Genomic DNA, 21,164 nt, shown 5'->3' on the forward strand with positions numbered 1-21,164 from the left:
CTTACCTCCTGAGCTATCTTGCTGGCCCTATTTTATTTAAGATTTTTAAATTAATTAATTTATTTTATGTGTATGGGTGTCGTGGCCACATGTCTGTCTGGGTGTCATGTGTGCTGTGGTAACCAGTCCCCTCATAATCTTGTGCTGCCTCCCAGACACAGAAGGCTGCGACCGTGGCTGGCACAAATTCCAGGGACACTGCTACCGGTACTTTGCCCATCGCCGGGCCTGGGAGGATGCAGAGAGAGATTGCAGGCGCCGAGCTGGTCACCTGACAAGCGTCCATTCGCCAGAAGAGCACAAGTTCATTAACAGTAAGGACGGGGTAGTGGGCTGGGGTTGGCACTTGTCCTTTGACCAATGCACATGTTATCTTCCCAGTTCTTCATCAGGGCTGTGACTGACAGGTAAGGCGAGCGTGTCACCAGGAAGTGACACTCATGGAGGCCAAGGGGCTTGACCATCAAGTGGATGGTCATCAAGCTTGACTGTTGAAGTGGATAATACGTGACCTGACCCATGCATCGTTTGCATTCCATTGTATTAGCCCTTGGTATTTATTAATTAATTATTATTATTATTATTATTATATTTTTTGGTTTTTCGAGACAGGGTTTCTCTGTATAGCCCTGGCTGTCCTGGAACTCACTCTGTAGACCAGGCTGGCCTCGAACTCAGAAATCCGCCTGCCTCTGCCTCCCGAGTGCTGGGATTAAAGCCATGCACCACCATGCCCGGCTCTGAATTCTGTTTTATTTTTCAGTTCCTAGAGTGTTAAAAATAATAGCACTATATATAATACTATAATAGCACTATATAATAATAATTATATAAAAACAAAACAAAACAACAGCAACAAAAACAGAGTTCAGAGATGGAAGGGAGAGAGCCCTGGGTCCCCGCAGTGACATGAGTGGGCAGATGGAAGTGGGGACCCTGGGTCTCTGCAGTGATGTGCTTTAGTCATTGTGGGTTTCCTCAGGTGACAAAGACCCTTGTCCACTGTATAATTCACTATGTTCACCTGGCTCACTGTCTGTAGTCTGAACTGGCTTCTGGTTTTTCGATACTCTGTCCCTCAGCCAGGGTTGCCCAGGGTGACCACTAGACCTGGTAAGGGCTATGCCCGGTCTCTCCCCGGCTGCATTAGTCCTTGCTGGCTGCCGGATTCCCCTTCCCTTACATGTGTAGCCATGGCTGGCCAGGGCTCTGGGCCTCCCTCACCTCTGCAAGCTCCCATGTTCTACCGCACTCCGTAGCACATTGAACCTGTGTGGACTGTGTGGCAGAGGTGGGGCTCGCCGTCTGCCATCCTCCTCCTTCCCACCCCTCCTCTAAGTCTTGTTCACCCCCCAGTTCTGCTAACTCTCTTCCACTCTTCCCACCCAACCCCCAACCCCCAACTTCTGGTCCTTTCTCCTCCACCCCCTCACACTTGGGTCTCCTGACTCACACGTCCATGCTTGCTGCCTATCCTTGTCTTGGTTAACCACCAAGTTCATTTTCCCTGCCAGCTTCACCCTGTGTGATTCTCATCAGCCAGGGAAAGAGAAGACAGTCCCTTGATGACATCTCTCCACCTTCACCCGGGGGCAGGTGCACACTCTCACAGCCCCTTCTCCCAACAGGTTTTGGACATGAGAATTCGTGGATCGGCCTGAATGACCGGACGGTAGAGAGGGACTTCCAGTGGACAGACAATACAGGACTGGTGAGTGGCAGGTGCTTGTTCTCAGGCTGCTGAGCCCTGTGGCCCTGCCCACTGGCCTCAGTTTACCTTCCTATGAAGCAGTCACTCACTGGTGGGCATCATAAATCCTCAGAAGCTCTGGGGAGTGGCTTGGAAGACGACACCCACCTAGAGCCCCTAATGAGGGGCTGGAGATGTAGCTCAGAGGTGGAGCCCCAACCTAGAAGTCCCAGTGTGGCCATGGGGGCAGGCTTAGCCTGGGTTCCATCCAAACACAGTAAAATATAAAGATATACATATCACTGTGGTACTTGCCAGACATCCTAGTTCCTGAGGGGCCAAGGCAGGATGATCACAAGTCTGAGCTTTAGCCTGGGCTACAAAGTGACTTGTAGACCAGTCATTGTTACACAGGGAGATCCTATCTCAAAAAGCATCAGTAATCTAAGCAACAGGTTAAAGTCAGCACAAGGTCAGACTCCATGAGAGGAAGACTGCTGGGGAGCTGAGGGCTGGGGCAGGGCCATGAGGAGATCTTGGGAGATGGAGACTTGGGGTGGGGGTGTGGCTGGTGGAGCTATGGGGGGGGGTCGTTGGGGAGTGGGCAGCATGTGCTGGGTGCTGGGCGCTGGGCAGGCAGAATGAGGAATTATTTTTTCCTGGATTGGTGTAGACTTTTGGTTTGTCGTGAGGAAAAATTTCTAGAAATAGATACAGCAGTGATGGTTATACAACACTAAGAATGGGAGTGACGCCACGAACCATGGCTTTAAAATTCCTTACATGGGATCCAGTGAGATGGCGCAGCAGTTACAGGCTTGCTGCCCAGCCTTGTAACCTGGGTTTGATCGCTGGGAACTCACATGGTACAAAAATAGAACAGACTTCCAAAGGTGTCTCTGACCTCCAAAGGTGTGTGCGTGTGTGTCCCTCTTCTGAAATCATTTTTGAAACAGGGTCTCTCTGTGTAGCCGTGGCTGTCCTGGAAGTCACACTGTAGAACAGGCTGGCCTTAAACTTAGAGATCAGCCGGGCGTGGTGGCGCACGCCTTTAATCCCAGCACTCGGGAGGCAGAGGCAGGCGGATTTCTGAGTTCAAGGCCAGCCTCGTCTACAGAGTGAGTTCCAGGACAGCCACGGCTACACAGAGAAACCCTGTCTCGAAAAACCAAAAAAAAAAAAAAAAAAAAAAAAAAAAAACCAAAAAAAAACCTTAGAGATCTGCCTGCCTCTGTCTCCCGAGTGCTGGGATTTAAAGTACGCACGCCAGGCATGACTCAATGAATAAATTTTGGGGGTAACATTTTTTTCCAATTTTTTATTAGGTATCTTCTTCATTTACATTTCAAATGCTATCCCAAAAGTCCCCTATACCCTCCCCCCACCCTGCTCCCCTACCCACTCACTCCCACTTCTTGGCCCTGGTGTTCCCCTGTACTGGAGCATATAAAGTTTGCAAGACCAAGGGGCCTCTCTTCCCAATGATGGCCGACTAGGCCATCCTCTGCTACATATGCAGCTAGAGACACGAGCTCTGGGGGTACTGGTTAGTTCATATTGGGGTAACATCTTGTTTACTTATTTAATGCATAGGGATGCTTTGCTAGATTGTCTGTACACTGTGTACGTGCAGTGCCCTCTGAGGTCAGGAGAGAGCACTGGAGCCTCTGAATCTGGAGTTACCAAAGGCTGTGAGCCACTATGTGAGTCCTGAGACTTGAACTCAGGTTCTCTGAAAGAGCAGCCAGTGCTCAACTACTGAGCTGTCTCTCCTGTTCAAATTTTAAAAATGCAGTGTTTAAAGGCAAGACTACACAATTTTTAAGCTATTCATCCCCTCTTGCTGCTGGTGAGATCTGGCCTCGCCCACTCTACCAACAAGCATTCTTTCCATGTGGCACTGACTTCTTTCCTGCCCAAAGTCTTTGCAGGTGTTGTTCCCTGTGCTTGGACGTCTGTCCTGTACCTGGGTCCCAATGTTGTACTGCTCCCTGTTGCGTCCTCAGGAAAGCCCTTCTTTACTTCCAAGCTAGGGCCAGCATTTCTTCAACTATTTACCTAATGCTGATGTGCATGGGAACCTGGGGTGGGGTAAAAGAAGGGGACTCTGGTTCTCGTGTTGGAGGGGTCTGCCCACAGGAAACCCACAGGAAGTGCCAAGAACTGGGCTGACAGCCAGGTAAGAGAGTGACCCCAACTCACTTTCTCTCTCTCTCTCTCCCCAAAGCAATATGAGAACTGGAGGGAGAAGCAGCCGGATAATTTCTTCGCAGGTGGGGAGGATTGTGTGGTGATGGTGGCACATGAGAGTGGGCGCTGGAATGATGTCCCCTGCAACTACAACCTCCCCTATGTCTGCAAGAAGGGTACAGGTACTGCACACTTCTTTCCCTGTTCTCCTTCCAGACACTTGTAGTTGTTTTCCTGTGACCTGACCACTTCCCAATTAGTGCCTTGAGGTTATTGATTTCTGGGAACTCTTTACATATGAAGGAAATAATTTATATACATTATGTCCATTTTTCTTTTGTGCTCCAGTTTTTTTCTTGTGCCTTATGTCCTAGGGAGTGGGGTGTGTCCAGAAGATTCTGTTCCCATCATAAGGTGCTGCTGGTTTATGTAAAAGGCAAGAAAGAGATAGCCACAGTCATTTGTAGCAGAGGGAGAGACTTGATAACAGTGGAGGATTCTTGTTCAACAAGATGTGTTACTGGTTTATCCTCACCTTTACCAACTTCCTTAACCAGAGGCTCCTCTGTCCCCAGTGCTGTGTGGTCCCCCTCCAGCAGTGGAGAATGCCTCTCTTGTTGGTGTGCGCAAGATCAAGTATAATGTCCATGCCACTGTGCGATACCAGTGTGATGAAGGATTCTCCCAGCACCGTGTGGCCACTATCCGCTGCCGTAACAACGGGAAGTGGGACCGGCCTCAGATCATGTGCATCAAACGTAAGTGCCATGCTGGATACCCTGTCCCCAGCAGGATCCCAGTCGTTTATAGATCTTGATTAGAATGTCTATTCCACAATGGTGCAACATCTGTAACCCTGGCAACATGGAGGCTGAGGCAGGGAGATTACAAATTCGAGGTCAGCCTGGGCGTAAGACCCACAGGAAAAAAAAGGCTAAGCTGAGGATGTGGCTCAGTGGGTAGAGTGCTTGTGACTCAGTGGGTAGAGTGCTTGTGGCTCAGTGGGTAGAGTACTTGTGACTCAGTGGATAAAGTGTTTGTGGCTCAGTGGGTAGAGCCAGTGTGTCCATTTCCAGCACTGCATAAGCTAGGACTGGTGGCAACACCTGTCATTCCAGCACTCAGAAGGTGGAGGTAGGAGGATCGAGTTCAAGATCATCCTCTGCTATGTAGTAAATTTGAGGCCAGCCTGGGCTACCAAAAGAAAAAAGAAAAGAAGAAGAAAAAGTCTTCCTGGTAATAGAGCCTTACAGATAAGTGAAGTATTACTACCAGCCTACTTAGGGCTTTTGTTTGTATGCTTAATTGTTTGTTTTAGAGACAGAATCTCACATAACCTTGGCTGGCCTCAAAGTTGGGACGTGTAACCAAGCCTTGCTAGCAGACTCCCAGTGCTGGGGTGTCAGGTACACAAAAGTTCCCACACGGATCCCCACCCTGTTCTCAGCTGCTCTGAGGCTGCTGGAAAGGGGCTGGAGACCCCAGGCCAGCCTGGGCTACAAAGTAAGACACACACCATCCAGGGATATGGCTCTTTTGGTAAACTAAGTCACATTTTCTGCCCCTGCAGAGTTGGTTTTTGTTTTGTTTTGTTTTCTTTTGTTATTGAAAAGGGGTCTCACTGTGCAGGAATGGCTAGCCTTGTGCTTCCTGCCTCTGCTTCCCAAGGCCACCTGCCTTCCTAGTGTTTTTCTCTTTGCATCCCTCTGAGGAGGCCAGTGGCATCCAGCCAGTCATCTTCACCCCTTCTCATCTCTCCCATCCCTGCAGCCAGGCGGTCACATCGGATGCGTCGACACCACCACCACCCACACCGACATCACAAGCCTCGCAAGGAGCACAGAAAACACAAGAGACACCCAGTGGGAGACTGGGAGAAAGACGAAGGGGATTTCTGCTAAAGACCCAGACTAACCAAGCACAAGCCCACACCTTCTCCAGCGCGTTTCCTTGGAGACCCAGAACCCAGCATCCACCAGAGAGGGTGGGGACACTGCAGAGCCCCACACCCCTGTGGTAGGTCCTCTGTTACTGAGGTCCTCCTGGCAGGGGTGGCTGAGCCTGAGAGGCCACGCTGGTCTGGCTGAGCCTCTAGGGTCACTTCCCAGCCATTAAAGGGGGTCCTGAAGTTTGCATCCACAAGGGGCAACAGTATGTCTGTGTGTGCTGGGGAGTGGCTTTCGCACCAGAGATTCAGGCTTAGGAGATGGTGGGCCATCCTGAATCTATGGTGAAGGTTTGGCTAAAGTCACTGTATTTGAGTGGAGGATCAGCAGAGCAAACATGATGGCCTGCCATCTCCTGGGATCCCCCAAGGGTGGCTTCCACTCCTCTGGTTTTCTTTTTCCCCTTTCTTCTTCCTCCCTCCCAATTCCAACACCTCCAACCCCCAAACTAGGCTGGCCTTGAACTCACTATTGTAGAAAGATGTCCTTGAAGTCTCAATCCTCTTGCCTCTGCGCCACCATGCCTACCTGGTTTATTTGGTGCTGGACATGGCACCTAGTACTGAGCAGGGCTCTCTCTGCTAACCAGCCCTAGTCTTTGGTCTTGGTGCAGACCACTAAATCTAGTGTGGAACTCTTATATACTGAATGTTAGTGATGTCTCTTAGAGCCACTGGCCTCCTTGGCTTCCTAGGGGAGGTCACTCCGAGCGATGGGGGTGGGGAGGGTCAGTGTCTTGCTAACTCCCCAGGTCTAGTGCAGTGCTAAGATCTGGTGGTTCAGTTTTGGGTTGTTTTTGTTTTGAGACAGGGCCTCAGTGTGCGGCCCTGGCTGGCCTGGAACTTGCTATCTAGACCAGGCTAACCTGGAACTCAGCGAACTGTCTGCCCAGTTTTATTGGTTTTATTGACGTAAGATCTCCGGAGCCTAGGCTGGGTTTCAGGCCACAGCAATCATCCTTTCTCAGCCACCTGAAGGTGACAGGCATACGCCATTGTGTGTGGCAGTTTCGTGGCTTTGTGAGTGATGACAAACCTCCCACACCCGTGTGCACAGAAGTGAGATCAGTGGAGTACAATGTGCTGGATGCTGCTGTATCCTCCCCCTCCATCTCTCAGGGAGACAGACAACCTTCTGCCTGAACCAAGATGGTGCCATGTTTTCTAACCCAGAGCCTGTCTTTTCATCAGACCTCAATAAATCTCCTGCCTCAGATTCCATCCCTGCCCCACCCCACTTCTGTTTCCATATCCTGCCTGATGGACTTTATGCTTACAGTGTTCATGGTCCTATGGTAGAAAGAAGAATTCTCTTAGAATCAACACACACATACATACATACACACACATGCATGTACACACACTAACACACCTTCTCGCCTGGTTTTACATTTTTCTTTTCCTTTTTTTTTTTCCCCGAGACAGGGTTTCTCTGTATAGCCCTGGCTGTCCTGGAACTCACTTTGTAGACCAGGCTAGCCTCGAACTCAGAAATCTGCCTGCCGCTGCCTCCCAAGTGCTGGGATTAAAGGTGTGCACCACCACGCCTGGCTCTACGTTTTTCAAAATGTGAAAGAATCCACTTTGGATTCCCTCTTCCCATCTACACCCCAGAAAAGACTTCCCAAGCCAGGGACAGGGTCCCTCACAGAAGGATTTGTCTACAGAGCCCATGCAGTGTGGGTAGAATCTGTGAATTTGTGTTAAAGCCACAGTAGAGCCTGAGCTTAGCCCTGTGGGTAAAGATGCTGCATAAGCCTGAAGAAGTCAGTTTAACCCCTGGGACCCATGTTTTAAAAGTGAAAAGCCAGGTAGGGTGTGAACCCTGGTGCCAGCATCCCTGTGCTGAGACTACAGGAAGCTCATGAGCCAGCTAGCCTGGAGGATCACAGCAAACCTTTAAAGGGTAGCACACTACAATGTGGGTGATTCTCCAACACACGCACAACCCTCTCCCCCCACACACATACTGCACAAGCACAAAATAAATAAGTAAAAATTTCAAAAACTGTAGGATTGGGTGGGTCAGGGCAGGGATGAGTGCACAGGTTCTGGGGTCCATGCCCAGCTCTTCCTAAGTGTTTACTGAACCTGCATCACTCATAGGAGGTAATGAAAGCCTGGAGCAGTTACTGAATAGAAGCCGTGTAAAGCCTTGTGAGATGCCCTTGAATCCTCTCAGCAGCCCATGTGGCCCTTAGTCTCCCATTTCCACTTGATGGTAAGAGAAAGACAAAGTTACAGACTATGATAGAGGAGCTAGAGCAAGAATTTCCTTCTGTGCATTATAATTACTGTAAGTGTTGTTTTTTTGGACAGGGCCTCAGTCTGGCCTTGAATTCACTAGGTAGCTGAGGATAACCTTAAAGTCCTGATCCTTCTGCCTCAGTTTCCCAAGTACTAGAATGGCAGGTATGCACTATGACTGGTGTATACAATGCTAGGGATGGAACCCAGAGATTTGTGCATACTAAGTAAATGTTCTACACCTGAGCTCCAAGCACTCTGTCAACTTAGCCCCAAGCATTCTGTCAACTGAGCCACAAGTACTCTGTCAACTGAGCTCCTAGCACTCTGTCAACTGAGCCACAAGTACTCTTCAACTGAGCTCCAAGCACTCTTATCTGTGCTTTGAACGCTACCAACTTAGTTCGATTTGCAAACTCTGGTCTTGATTTGTGCTCCAAATTTTGCTTTATGTTTAAGGGAAGAGACCTAAACCCCTTACCTGCTGTCAGACATACACACACACACACACACACACACACACACACACACACACGAGCAGACTTGGGAAATGGTTGAGAAAAGCAAACTGGACCCTGATCCCTAAAGGTCCCTGTGACTGGGGACGAAGCTTCTTGGTAACATTTTCTAATTCAGAAGGAACCACACCAATTCCCTGCTGGGGGGATTGAGGGCGAGGCCTGCTGGGGCTCAGAGGTTCTTCCTAGCCCCTGCACTGCCTGCTCCACGGAGGGGCATGCTTTAGGCTTTTCTGGACTGGAGCCTCAGCTCCAGCTTTCCCCCTCACTGGTGTGTCTGCTTGGGCCAGTATGCAGGAGGAGTGTGTATGTGTGCGAATGGCTACAGGTTCTGCTGGGTTTGGTTTGGTTTGGTTTTCTGGGAGCTTTGCTGTTCCGTGGATCTGTTCCGTGGATCTGTGCTATCTGACACTGTGGATGTTAATGTACTTATTGGACATTTTAATAAAAATTTTTTAACAGTTCAACTTGCCTGTGGCCCCCTCACCCACCCCTCACCGGCTCACTTGCCTGGTCATTTACTGAGAGCCTGCATTTCTTTGGAGTGATGACTCACATAGCCTAGCCTGGCCCAGAATTCCCTACGCATCTGAGAAGGATCTTGAACTGACCAGTTTCCCATTTGTTTTGGTTTTGAGACAGAGTGTCTCTCTTTCGACCAGGCTTGCCTGAAACTCTGTGATCTATATGCCTCTGCCTATCCACTGCTGGTTTGTTTTATGGGGTGCTGGGAACTTTACGAATGCTAGGAGAGCGCTTTGTGAACTGAGATACAAACACTCCACTAAGTGAGCCACAGCCATGGGCCCTGAGCCCTTATTAGGAGCCACATACTGCCGGGTCAGAGGGAAAGTAGGGCACCGCAGGAGAAATAAAAGGTATCTTTTCTCTTTCTTTCTTTCTTTCTTTCTTTCTTTCTTTCTTTCTTTCTTTCTTTCTTTCTTTCTTTCTTTCTTCCTTCCTTCCTTTCTTTCTTTTTCCCTCCCTCCCTCCTCTCCTCTCTCTTTCTCCCTTCCTCCCTCCCTTTCTTCCTTCCTTCCTTCCTTTTCCTTTTTCCCCCAGAGTCTCACTGTTTGTCCCAGGCTGACTTTGAACTCTAGATCTTCCTACACCAGCCTCAGGGATCCCACCAGATCCCAGGAGTCCTGCACAACAGAGGACAGGCACGGTGGGTGGAATAAAATGAGTTGGACTGGAAGGGAATACATAGCCACAGTTTTGGACAAAGAAGAGAAAAGACTAAAGTCATCAAAAAAAAAAACCCCATGATTTATTTGAAATCAGCATTGAGGGGCTGGCAAGATGGCTCTGCCAGTGAAGGTGCTTGTGGCTAAGCCTGATGGTTTTAGTCCAGTTCCCTAGACCCACATGGTCGAAGTACAGAACCATAAGGGGACCATGAAGTGAGTCCTCTCCTCCTCCCACAAAATAAAGTTACACACACACACACGCAAAGAGGGACAAAACCAGGGGGCTGGTAGCATTCGTCACTCTAATTACTTCCTGTGGGCACAATGTGACCTGAGTGCCCCTGCCATCATGACATTCCCACTGCGACAGATGGTATCCTTGAACTGAGAGTCTAATAATCCCCTTCCCTAATTTGCTGTTGGGCAACTAGTCACAGAGAGAAAAGCAAGCAAGGCACACACACCTCCAGATAAGAAACAGAGCAGCATCGTACATGCCTCCTCGCAGTGCTGCAGAGGTGGAGGCAGGAGGGCTAGCCTGGGCAACAAACAAATGAACGTAGGAGAGGAAGACAGATACATGCCCTGGAGAAGTGCAGCTATGAGCTGCCTGCCAGTGATGCAGAGAATTAGCTAGCTATTGACTGCTGGCCTTATTCTGTAGCTCAGGCTGGCCTCACAGCAATCTTTCTACCTCAGCCTACTGAGTGGTAGGATAAGAAGTGTGAACCAAGCTGGATGGTGGCACATGACTTTAATCCCAGCACTCTGGAGGCAGAGCCAGGTGGATCTCTGAGTTCAAACCTAGCCCGGCTTACAAAGCGAGTTCCAGGACAGCTAAGACTACACAGAGCGATCCTGTCTCAAAAGAACCACCACCACCATCAACAACAGAGAGATGCCCATAGGAGCCACAGTGCAGATGTGGAAGTCAAAGCCAGCCTGGGAGTCAGCTCTCTCCTTCTGAGTGGGAGTCCCACCGGTCAAACTCAGTTCACCAGGCCCAGCAACAAGTACCTTTACCCATTGAAGCATCTTGCCAGGCTCTAGGGTGGCCATCCATCAAGGCAGCAATGACTGCTGCCAGCTATGTAAAACCCTGTCATCTGTAGCTGGGGACAATTGTGCACAGCGGATGGAGGTGTGTCCCAGTCAACCTTAGTGACTAAAGGCATGTACCAGAGTGGGAGAAGGCAAGGGTGTCTTAGTTTTTGAAACAGGGTCTTACTACATAACCTTAACTGGCCTGGAAAAATCATTCACCCTTCCTAACGCTGAGACCCTTTAATACAGTTCCTCATGGTGTGGTGACCCCCCAACCATAAAATTAGTTCATTGCTACTTCATAACTATAATTTTGCTACTGTTATGAATTGTAATGTAAAGTTCTGATATGCAGGAGATCTGATGTGACCCCCAAAGGGGTGGAGACCCACTGCTGTAGACCAGACTGGCTCTGAATTCTGAGAGCCACAAAGATGGGCACCCGCTCCCCATCCCCCAACTTTATTTGGAGAAGAGGAATAGCACGGATACTGGTGAGGTTGGATTTCTAGATAAACATTTTCAATCCCTGAAGTGGGGTCCACCTTCCCTTTTGCATGTAAAATATCCAGCTTTCATTGAATGGAAGCAAAGTGAGTGGAGCCACCCCAACTCAGCCAATAATGGTATGGCCCGTTTTCCAGAGTAACCTTGATTGGTCCAGGACTGTATGAATGCCAACCACTGAGACTTGGCTCCTGTCCTCTGACCACTTGTCTTGTACACACTCCCACTCCCACACACTAAACACCAGTGAATAAGTCAAGTTTACAAACAAAAATTCGGGGCTAGAGAGCTGGCTTAGTTGACCAAGATGCCTTGCTGCTCTCCCAAATGCAGCAGCAAAACTATCTCTAACTCTAGCTACGGGGTCCAGCTCCTTCGGCAGGCCTCCAGGGACACCAGACACACAGGAAATACTGACAAAAAAACTTAAAAATAAATAAAAATTGGCCAGGCACTGGTGGCTTACACCTTTAATCTCAGCACTTGGGGCAGGCAGATCACTGAGTTCAAGGCCAAGCCTGGTCTATGTAGCAAGTTCCACGACAGCCAAGTCTAAACAGTGAAACTATGTCTCAAAAAAACCGAAATAAATAAACAAACAAATAAAAATACAGATGGCTACCTCATTTCTACAGCCAGCTCCTACTTAACGTTTTTTAGATGACATTGTTACTATGATTCATGTGTATGCACACATGCCCCAGGGCACATGAGGAGGTCAGACAGGATCCCACAGGGTCCTGGAGCAGTGAAAAGGGACAGGAGCCACTTTTGAACCGAGAAGCTCACTGCACTGACAGGGTCTGGCAGCCTTGTTTCACATTCACCGGAAAAAACCAAAGGTTTATTGAACCTGGGCTGCAGGCTGCTGCTGGGGACCTCAGAACAATCCTAGCCCAGAGAAGAGTCAGGGTACGTTTTTGGTTGCACACTTTAGAACAAAAGGTGTGACTGGAGCCCACAGCCCCTTAGCTTCCAGACTCAGGGGTGGAATTAGCCAAGATAGATGGGGCAGGCAGGAAGGTGTGTGGACAAGGGTACTTGCTGGTTCCAGCAGCATCTGAGACCTGGAGGCTCTTGCATTTGGGCTGATCTTGACCCTTGAGCACACATGGGTCCTCAGAAATGGGTTGAAATTGATGGTTTCAGGGAGAATCTGCCCTCCTTGATTTCCAAGAAGGAAAGGTCGGCCTTTGTGCGGTACCACAGCCTCAGTTTCCTAGTCTGCAGGGTGAACATTTGAAATGCTGGAGGGGGTTGCAGTGGTGGCTCCTGCTCAGCTGCTGGGTGGAGTAAAGTTAGCATGCAAATGGATGGTGCACATAGCTGTTCCTGAAGCCGAGTCCTTCATAGGCCCATCTGAAGAAGGGACATTTGTCAGGTGCCTGAGGAACGCAGCAGGCAGCTTCAGTCAGAGGGACCCATAGCAAGAAGTTCCTGAGTGCTGCAGGTCAGTTGTCATGGAGACACTGATGTTCTCTATGGCAACAGTTGGACTGGATGGGACCCTGGAGGGGAAAAGTCTTGAAGGGACAGGTATTCTGTTACCTTGGACACCAGAGGTTTGGTCTCCATGGCAACAGTCCCGGGTGTTTCAAACTGTCTAGGGGTGGGGCTTGGGCAACTGAGAGAAACAGAAGATGCACTTTGGGAAAGGGGCAGCTGTTCCCGCGGAGAGGCCTGGAGAACTGAATGTTGGGTTATCCTGAGGATTCTCAGGGGGGAAGATTGTCTCCACTGAGGTCCACCAGGGCAGGGACAGACAAAAATGAAGTGATAGGTGTTAGGCTTTAGGCCAGTAAGAAAGGAAAAGTGTGGTAACCATGGTTACAGAGGAAGGCAGAATGTGCCACTTCCATGGGTGTAGCGGGTGAGCCTGGTAAGGCTGCACTGGTGGCCTATGTGACCTTAAGAAGCCGAGCAGCTTGGTCTCTGCAAGTCAGATTTTTAGGGGTTTCTGGTCTGAGGGAATAATCTCTTTGGTGACATCCCCCAAGGAGCCCGGGGACGGGACATTCAAGCAAGTCTACTCTCTGGTCAGAGGAAAACCTGAGGGATAGGCATGACCACTGTTCCTGGAGCCAGCTGAGGAGACTCTCCTGTGACACCAGAGGTGTTGGGTCTGTCCTCCATATTGACCCAGGGACAAAGTATGCTACCTTGAAAACGTAAAGAGACTCTCTGAAAGAGTGGGAATCTGGGTCACTTGCCTGTACAGAGCACGATCATCTTGTGACCTGCGGTTTTCTGTTTCTTCACCAGGTGATGGAGTCAGTGTACAGCTGACTATCCAAGACCAGTTTTCCAGATCCTGGGAAATACAGAAAGTTTGGGGGGCAGGTCTCCAGTTAATCCTGGGGGTCCAGCCTCCAGGTGACTGAGGGGCGTGTCCACCTGTTTTTTAGAAGGCCATAGAAGGGTGGCTCATCTTTTGGAAACCGTAGAGTCCTGCTGGTCTACTGGGGTCCCGGGGATTAGGGAGAGCATGACTCTTCTGGGCAAGGTCTAAAAGATGAATCATCCACTATCCAAAGGGGATCCTCAGAGGGCAACATAGTCAGCGACCAAGGACCACAACAAGTGGGGCAGCCTGCAGCTCACCGCAGGGGTAGGTCGCTTATCCAGGAGACCTTAGGTATGGTCAATGTCCAAAGACCACAGGTAGCTAGATCAGTCTGCAGTGCACCGCAGGGGTGTGTCATATGTCCAAGGAATCTCTGAAACTCTGAGACGTGGTCGGTATCCAGGGGGTGCATGAGGCCACTGGATCAGCCACTAACACCCCCAAACACGCATCCTTCCAGATCTATACACGCAGCGGGGTCCAGGCAGCCGGATCCCTCGACCCTCCAGCCCAACCTCCTCCGCCGGCCCAGCCCCAGCCCCAGCCGCCTGGAGCCGGATCTGGGGCACCTGGAGCGCGGTAGCAGTAGACACCGAAGAGACGTCGGGAGGCGTCAGGGAAACCCAGGCTGCGCACGCCGGGCCGAGGACCTCCGCAGCGAGTTCGCGGATTCACGATGGGATAGCGCGCGCTGCCATCCGCCAGCCAGCCTGCAGTGCAGCGGTCCAACAGCTGCAGCTTCCACGCAGCGAACAGCTGCCCGACCTTGGCCACTGTGGCACCCCGCGCAGCGCACGCGCGCACCGCCCCGGCCAAGGCCACAGGTCGCAGCGGCTTCAGGAAAAACACGCGGCCTGTGGGACCCGAGAGTGTGTTAGACCCCGGCCAGGGATAGGCCCGCCAGGCTCCAGCATAGTCCTGAGCCTAGTCCATCCCATTCACTGCAACCTGAGACCGCCAGTGCAATGCGGGTACCATGTGGCATTTCACTGCCCCCCTGTGGCGCCTGGAAAGCGGAGGGCAAGGCGGAGGAACGGGTCCTGCTCACTTTGGTGGGGCACAATGGTCTTGGAGGGAGGGTCTATGCACTTCAGGGAGATCTCTGTCCATTGGGCAGGGCTCCTATTTGGGGCGCGACCTATGTTTGGGAAAGGTTTTCTCTAGTGTCCTTATGCCTTAGCGTAGTGTCTATATCGTTAGGCATAGGATTTGTGTTCTTGTGTTCTTGTGGGCAGGGTCCACACTCTTGAAATGGACCTTCAATCACCGTGTAGGCTCTATGTCTTTCGGACAGGTCTTCCTCAGGAAGGCGGGGATGGGGCCTTTGGGCTTAAAATGTGCCTATCTCTTTGGGGCAGAGCCCATGGAGGAAGTCTTTCCTCAAGAGAGAAAAAGCCTATATCCCGAGGGACGGGGTCTATGTTTCTGAGACAGACTTCCCTCCACCTGCCAGGCCCTAGGATTAGGCGGTTAGGGCTGTCTTCCTCAAAGGGTTGGAGACTAGGCACTTGGGGCGGGTTTCTCCCTAAGGGGCGGGGCATATGCGCCTGAGGCGGACCTCATTCTAGGGGACTGGGACTATGCACTCAGGAACGGGGCCAGGCTCCATGGGTCAGGGCCTGTGCATGTGGGGCAGGTGTCCCTCCAGGGAAAGAGCTTTTGAACTGGAGGAGAGGGCCTTCTTTCCAGGGAGAGGACATAATGATTAAGAGGAAGGAGAGAGGAAAGGGTCCCCTTCAGGGAGAAGCCTATGTATTTAGGGGGCCTAGGTCCTTGGGACAGGTCTCTTTCAAGAAGGCGGGAAATAAGTGCTGGAGACCGGCATCTTTGGAAAAGACTTAACTCACCCGGGAGGTTGGACGTGAAGCAGAAGGCATCGTAGCGTTCCTCGGCGTTATGACGATATCCATAGTTCCGCACGCCCCCGTTGGTGCCGCCACCAGCTCCAGTGCTCCCAGTCCCGCCACAGGGCTCCCGGGCATGGCTCACTGGGTACTGCACTGAGCCATCGCGTAACCATCCCGCGTTGCACCAGTCCAGGCCATCGCGCCAAGCCGCGTGCAGCTGTTCCGCGGACGCCAAAATGCCATCCTGTTCAGCACAAGCACGCTGCGCTTCCACGAAAGTCATCTTGTAGCGACCTCCGCGCGGGTGATAGGGGAAGACCACCCCTGGGTGGACGAAGACAAATAGGAGTCTGTCAGGGTTACACACACACACACACCACACTGGATTCTACTACACCTTACATGAAACAGAACCTTCCAGTTCACTTTTCTCTCAGCCCTCGGACCCGGCCGCACCTCTAGCCCCCTCATGCCCATATGTGTCCTTGGATTCAAGTGTGGGATGTGCTCCTCTGCCTTAATATATTTTAATCATGGCTACTCTTCCATGGCCACAGACCTTCATTCATGTTCTTTCTATCCTTCTCCAGCTGCCTAATTCATCCATCAAAACTCAACTCTTAATGTCCTCTGTCCCAATGTTCTGACAACTCACTACTGAAGTGGAAAGACCTGTCCCTAGGGCAGTACTCCTACACCCTGGGCCCTGAAACAGTTGGGCAGGTGTCAAGCCCTCTGATTTGCCAGTATTATTTAAAGTGTTTCCCTTCCAACTGCCTGGGACTGTAACTCTAAACTTATTTCTCCCTAAGCTCAGTCAACCCAACTCTGGAGTGTTTCTGTGCTTAAGGACAGGGTTTAGGCTGAATCTCATGCTGGCCCCTATTCCAGGACAGGATGCAAACACCAGCTATGGTGAAGCCCTAGCGTTTTGATGGACAGGATGCCGAATCTTGGCCACGCCCCTCACCTACAGATGCCCAGGGCAACTCCATAGCCTTCTTGAGGCAGAGCTCATCTCTAGGTTAATAGCTGTCTACCTTGGGGATTTGAGGAAATTAAATGAGAAGCTCCAGAGAGCCCTTCAGCTAAGTGGCTGGCAAACAGAAAGCATCTAATGAAGACAGCTACAATTTTCCTTTGTTAAAATGTTCAGAAGTGTCAATAGAATGACTCTGAAGGTAATGGCATTTGCCACCAACCCTGACAAATTGAGTTCTATTCCAGGAGAGAATCCATTCTGCAAATTGTTTGTGATCTCCATTCAAGCACCGTGGCATGTGTGTACTCGTAAGCACACACAGAAGTGCACACACCAAAATTCAATATAACTTTTTTTCTTTAAAGCTCAAGAGTTCAAAGCCAACCTGGGGTCCATTAAACCTTGTCTTAGTCATAGAGCTAGTGCTGAAGAGATGGCTCAGCGGTTTAAAAAACACTTTCTTCAGGCCAGGCATGGCCCTCACCATTGATCCCTTCACTTGAGAGGCATGCTGATCGCTGCAAATTCAAGGCTGTTGAGATTTTATTAATCAGAAGGTGCCTTTAGGCAGGCCTTCACACAGTGCACCAAAAGATTATCCCAACAAAGGCTAGCGTGGTCTATGTAGTGGGTTCCAAGACAGCCAGGCCTACATGGTGAGACCTTGTCTAGAAGGGAAGGAAAAAAAATGGTGGGGGGACCTCTTTCTTCCTTGTTTCTCCTCCAGCTAAAAAGAGTTCTGTTCCCCACACCGACACCAGGCAGGTCTCAGCCACCTGTAACTCCAACTCCAGGGGAAGGGAGGCCTCTTCTGGCCTTAACCACAGGCATACATTAGTATACACATACATTAAATAAGAGCTGTAATTTTTAAATGAGCTATTCCCCTGCCCGACAAAATCTCTACAACAACCTCATTCAGTTTGCCCCGCACTGTTCCCCCTTTTCTCTGCCCATGCTGTGATCACCTTCCAGATCCAGCTTGACCATGCCGACGTCATCCTCCAGCTCATTGGTGACCTCGCACTCGTAGCGCCCGTAGTCCTGAAGAGTGACATTTCGGAGGACCAGGGAGGCATCCCCAGGTCCGTCATTCTGCAGTTCGGCCCGCCCTCGGTAGGGACCGAAGGCTCGATGCTGGGGACCCAGAGCCACGAAGACATCGGCGAAAGCCAAAGGATCTACCACCTTCGTCCACTTGAGGCGGACGCCGTCGTGACCGTGGGCGGCCGCCTCGTAGTGGTAACGGCAGGGTAAGACAATGGTACCACCGCGGTGGCTCACCACCTGCCCCGGCGCCGTCTGCACCACCACGGAACCGGACTCGCCCTCTGCGGGGCGACCAATCAGGGGTCAAAGGTGTGGTAGGGTCCCTCAGGGAGAGGATGTAGGTCTAGGATGGGAAAGGAGCTCAGAGGAGATTGAATGTAGGGGACCATGGCAATCCGCCACCCCATCCCACTCCCATCATTCACTCTAGGCCACTGCTGTGTGTGTGCGCGCGCGCCTGCGTGTATTGGGGATTGCAGGGAATGACCAGAGCTTCCCACAAAACTCACCCAGCACGTGCACGACTTTCTTCCTGCCACGCTGCGCCCCTGCGAGCACGGGGACCAGCAGCAGGAGTCCCCAGGCCACGGCCCAGAGTGCGCGGTGACCGAGGGCTCCTGGAGCACACGCCTGCGGGTACAGGAGCTGCTTCCAGCTGAACTGCCCCAACAGCCCCTAGCACTGCCAGCCCTCCCCAAAAGGGTCTCAGGCACGCATCAACCGTGGAGCTGACAGAGGGTCAGGTGATTTCCTTTCGCCTTCCCTAAGTCCCTGCCCCCGTTACGGGAGCGCACGGGAGGGGGAGCAGCAGCGCGGACCGGGGCCGCAAGGTTATCAGCGCGCCAGGAGACTGCAGCAAGCCCGGCAGCACGAGCGGGGGTTGGAGCTAGAGGAACAGGATTGGAGAGGTGGGGGGCAACGGGCTACTGAGCCAGGCCAGGAGAGATAGAGGGAGCGAGACCCAGAGTCGAAACCCAGAGACAGAGACACAGGAACAGAGACTCAGAGTAAGAGATGCAGAGATAGAGACCCAGAGACAGACACCCGGAGACAGCCGCAAAGACTCGAGACCCAGAGACTCGGAGACAGAGACGCAAAGATGTACTCAGAGACACAGAGATGCAGAGACACAGAGATAGAGACGCAGAGACAGAGACTCATAAATAGAGACGCAGAGACAGTGACCCAGAGACTCAGAGACAGTGGCCCAGAGACTCAAAAATAGAGGTGTATAATCAGAGATGCAGATACTCAGAGGTAGAGGAAGGAGAGACTAGTGGGGAGAGACACGGAAAAAGAATAAGTGAGCGCTCTTCTCCACCCCCACCCAAACATGGGGGAGACATTGAAGAGGCAGAGAAAGGAAAAGTGCCAAAGAAAGAGAAAGAGGAGGCAAGAGGAAAAGAGAGGGCGGAGAGAGGCAGAGAGAAGCGAGACAGAGACAAATGTGAGATTCGAAAACCAGTGCAGCGTGGCACTCACCATCCTGGTCGTGGCCCCCGCTGAGCGGCCAGTGCGCTTCCCCAACTGCGCACGCGCACAGCGATCTGGCCAGCTAGTCCTGCGGGTCGCGCAATCCGGGCGTCTGCCTGCAAGCAGAGGAGGGCGCATTAAAGGTATCGCGCGCGTGCGCGTGCGCACGCACAGCACAGGGTGGGGGTGGCACAGCCCCCACCCCCCAGCACAGGGAATTGAGAGCACTGTAATAGTGACCCATCCCAACCTCTCACCCACGAGGACTAAGTTGACTAGTTTCACTGGACTGAGCTGGTACTCCACACCTGGGATGACAGGCATGCTGCCACATAGGAGTCCCATATAACCACCCAGTGAGCAGAAGGGTAAACTAGGATGGTCGGCCAAGCTCCTTAATCAAGTCTTCCAGCTCCTGCCAGCACAGGAAAGACTCAAGTCCACTAGCCTCCCTGCTACCCCAACACACTTCATTTTATGGTAGTGACACACAACTGTTACTCAAGTATTCTGGAGGGGGAAAGGAGAACCAGCAGTTTAAAGTCATCTTCTGCAGGTTTGAGGTCAGCCTAGGATGAGAAGGAAAAAAGGGAAGGGGTTTGGAGCTAGTCTCTAATCTCAGCAGAGGCAGGTAGACAGCAAGCTTGAGACAAGCCTAGCCTATCCCCAGGCCATGTGTTAGCTGGAGGCTGAGGCTGAAGCTCAGTTGGAGAAGGGATCGCCTGACATGCCTGAGGTTCTGGGTTCCATCCCCAGCACTGCATAAAAGGGAGGCTAGTCATTTCAACACCAGAGAGGCTGCGGTAGGGTTAGGAATTTTTTTTTTTTTAAAGATTTATTGATTGATTGATTGTACCAGAAGAGGGCATCAGATCTCATTATGGGTGGTTGTGTGCCACCATGTGGTTGCTGGGATTTGAACTTCAGACCTCCGGAAGAGCAGTCGGGTGCTCTTACCCACTGAGCCATCTCACCAGCCCTAGGGTTAGGAATTTAAAGTTATCTTTGGGCCAGTTGTGGTGGTACATGCAGATAAAACATGCTAAGAGGCAAGAGGCAGAGGTAGGAGGATCATGTGTTTGAAGCCTCATTTGTTGCTTCTGTGATGGCGCCCGCCTTTAGTCTCAGCACTTGGGAGGCAGAGGCAGGCGGATCTCAGTTAGAGGCCAGCCTGTTCTATGTAGTAAGTTCCCGGACAGCCAGAGCTACTATGAGAGAACTTATCTCAAAATAACTAATTGAGGAAAGTAAAGTTACCTTGGGCTACAGTGGGAATTTAAGGCCTGCCTGGGATACATAGGACCTTATTTTCTACAGAGTTCCAGGACAACTAGGGTTACACAAAGACCTTGTTAAAGAGGGGGAGGAGGAGAAGGAGGAGGAGGAGGAGGTAGAAGAGAAGAGGAGGAATAGGAGGAAGTGGGGGAGGAGGTCAGGGAAAGCCAGGCATAGAGGTATAGGAGAGGCTAAGGCAGAAGGATAGCAAGTTTGAGGCTAGCCTGGGCTCCACAGCCAGATGCTATGGCTTTTCTAGGCTAGACTGGAGTAAGTCTTCTCTTCACCGGCAGCAGTACAAGGGCTTGGCTAAGGGCCTGGGCCAGCCAGTCTTGCTTTACCCATCTGCTCACTGGGCAGTCACCCGGGAAACCCAGGGCCCAAAGGAAGAGGTCTAAGTCCCACTCTCCCCCTTGCCTGAGGCAGACCCTCAGTCTGCACAGGTCTCTGGGCAAGGTAGGAACTGTTATGACTGTGTTTCCACTAGAAACCTGGTGAACAGTTGGCCCTGCTCAGAGGCTCAGGGCCCCAGTCATCTGCAAACTCCATTCTTCAACCAGTTTCCAGATGCAAGACAGGACAATGGAGACCGGTTTTCCAGACCTTTGCTGTCTAGCCAGGCTCAGTTGCCCTGGGAAGTTAGGCTGGAAGTCAGTTCCTAACTTAGCTGTGCCCAGGTGTGACCTTGGGCTAGAATTGTCTCTAGATGCCTAACTCCACTGCATGGCTAGTTATGCTCCACTCCGTGTGTGGTGGTTTGAATAGGTGTGACACCTGTAGAGTTATGTAGTTGATGCTTGGCCCACAGGGAGTGACACTATTAAGGGGTGTGTCCTCCTTGGAGTACTTGTGGCCTTGGAGG

General features: G+C 51.3%; 2 protein-coding genes across 2 annotated transcripts in view; one reads left to right on the forward strand and one right to left on the reverse strand.

Moving 5' to 3' along the window:
• Ncan (neurocan) overlaps positions 1–9,013 on the forward strand; it is a 28,094-nt gene extending 19,081 nt beyond the window's left edge. Inside the window, exons 11-15 of the mRNA XM_021170711.3 lie at positions 156–314; positions 1,629–1,711; positions 3,918–4,062; positions 4,456–4,638; positions 5,651–9,013. Coding sequence (XP_021026370.1) covers positions 156–314; positions 1,629–1,711; positions 3,918–4,062; positions 4,456–4,638; positions 5,651–5,781 — 701 coding nt within the window. The 3' untranslated portion in view covers positions 5,782–9,013. The remainder of the gene's footprint in view (positions 1–155; positions 315–1,628; positions 1,712–3,917; positions 4,063–4,455; positions 4,639–5,650) is intronic.
• A 2,015-nt stretch (positions 9,014–11,028) lies between these two features.
• Hapln4 (hyaluronan and proteoglycan link protein 4) lies at positions 11,029–19,113 on the reverse strand. The gene is made up of 5 exons (XM_021170792.2): positions 19,037–19,113; positions 18,064–18,184; positions 17,473–17,835; positions 15,523–15,846; positions 11,029–14,529 (listed from the first exon to the last, which is right to left on the reverse strand). Exons 1-5 carry the CDS (start codon positions 19,037–19,039, stop codon positions 14,138–14,140), a joined length of 1,203 nt encoding a protein of 400 aa, XP_021026451.1. The 5' UTR covers positions 19,040–19,113; the 3' UTR covers positions 11,029–14,137.
• Positions 19,114–21,164: the final 2,051 nt, after the last annotated feature.

Source organism: Mus caroli, unplaced genomic scaffold, assembly GCF_978045245.1.
Source record: "Mus caroli unplaced genomic scaffold, Mus_caroli_1 scaffold_10, whole genome shotgun sequence".
In the NCBI taxonomy this organism is placed as follows: domain Eukaryota; kingdom Metazoa; phylum Chordata; class Mammalia; order Rodentia; family Muridae; genus Mus; species Mus caroli.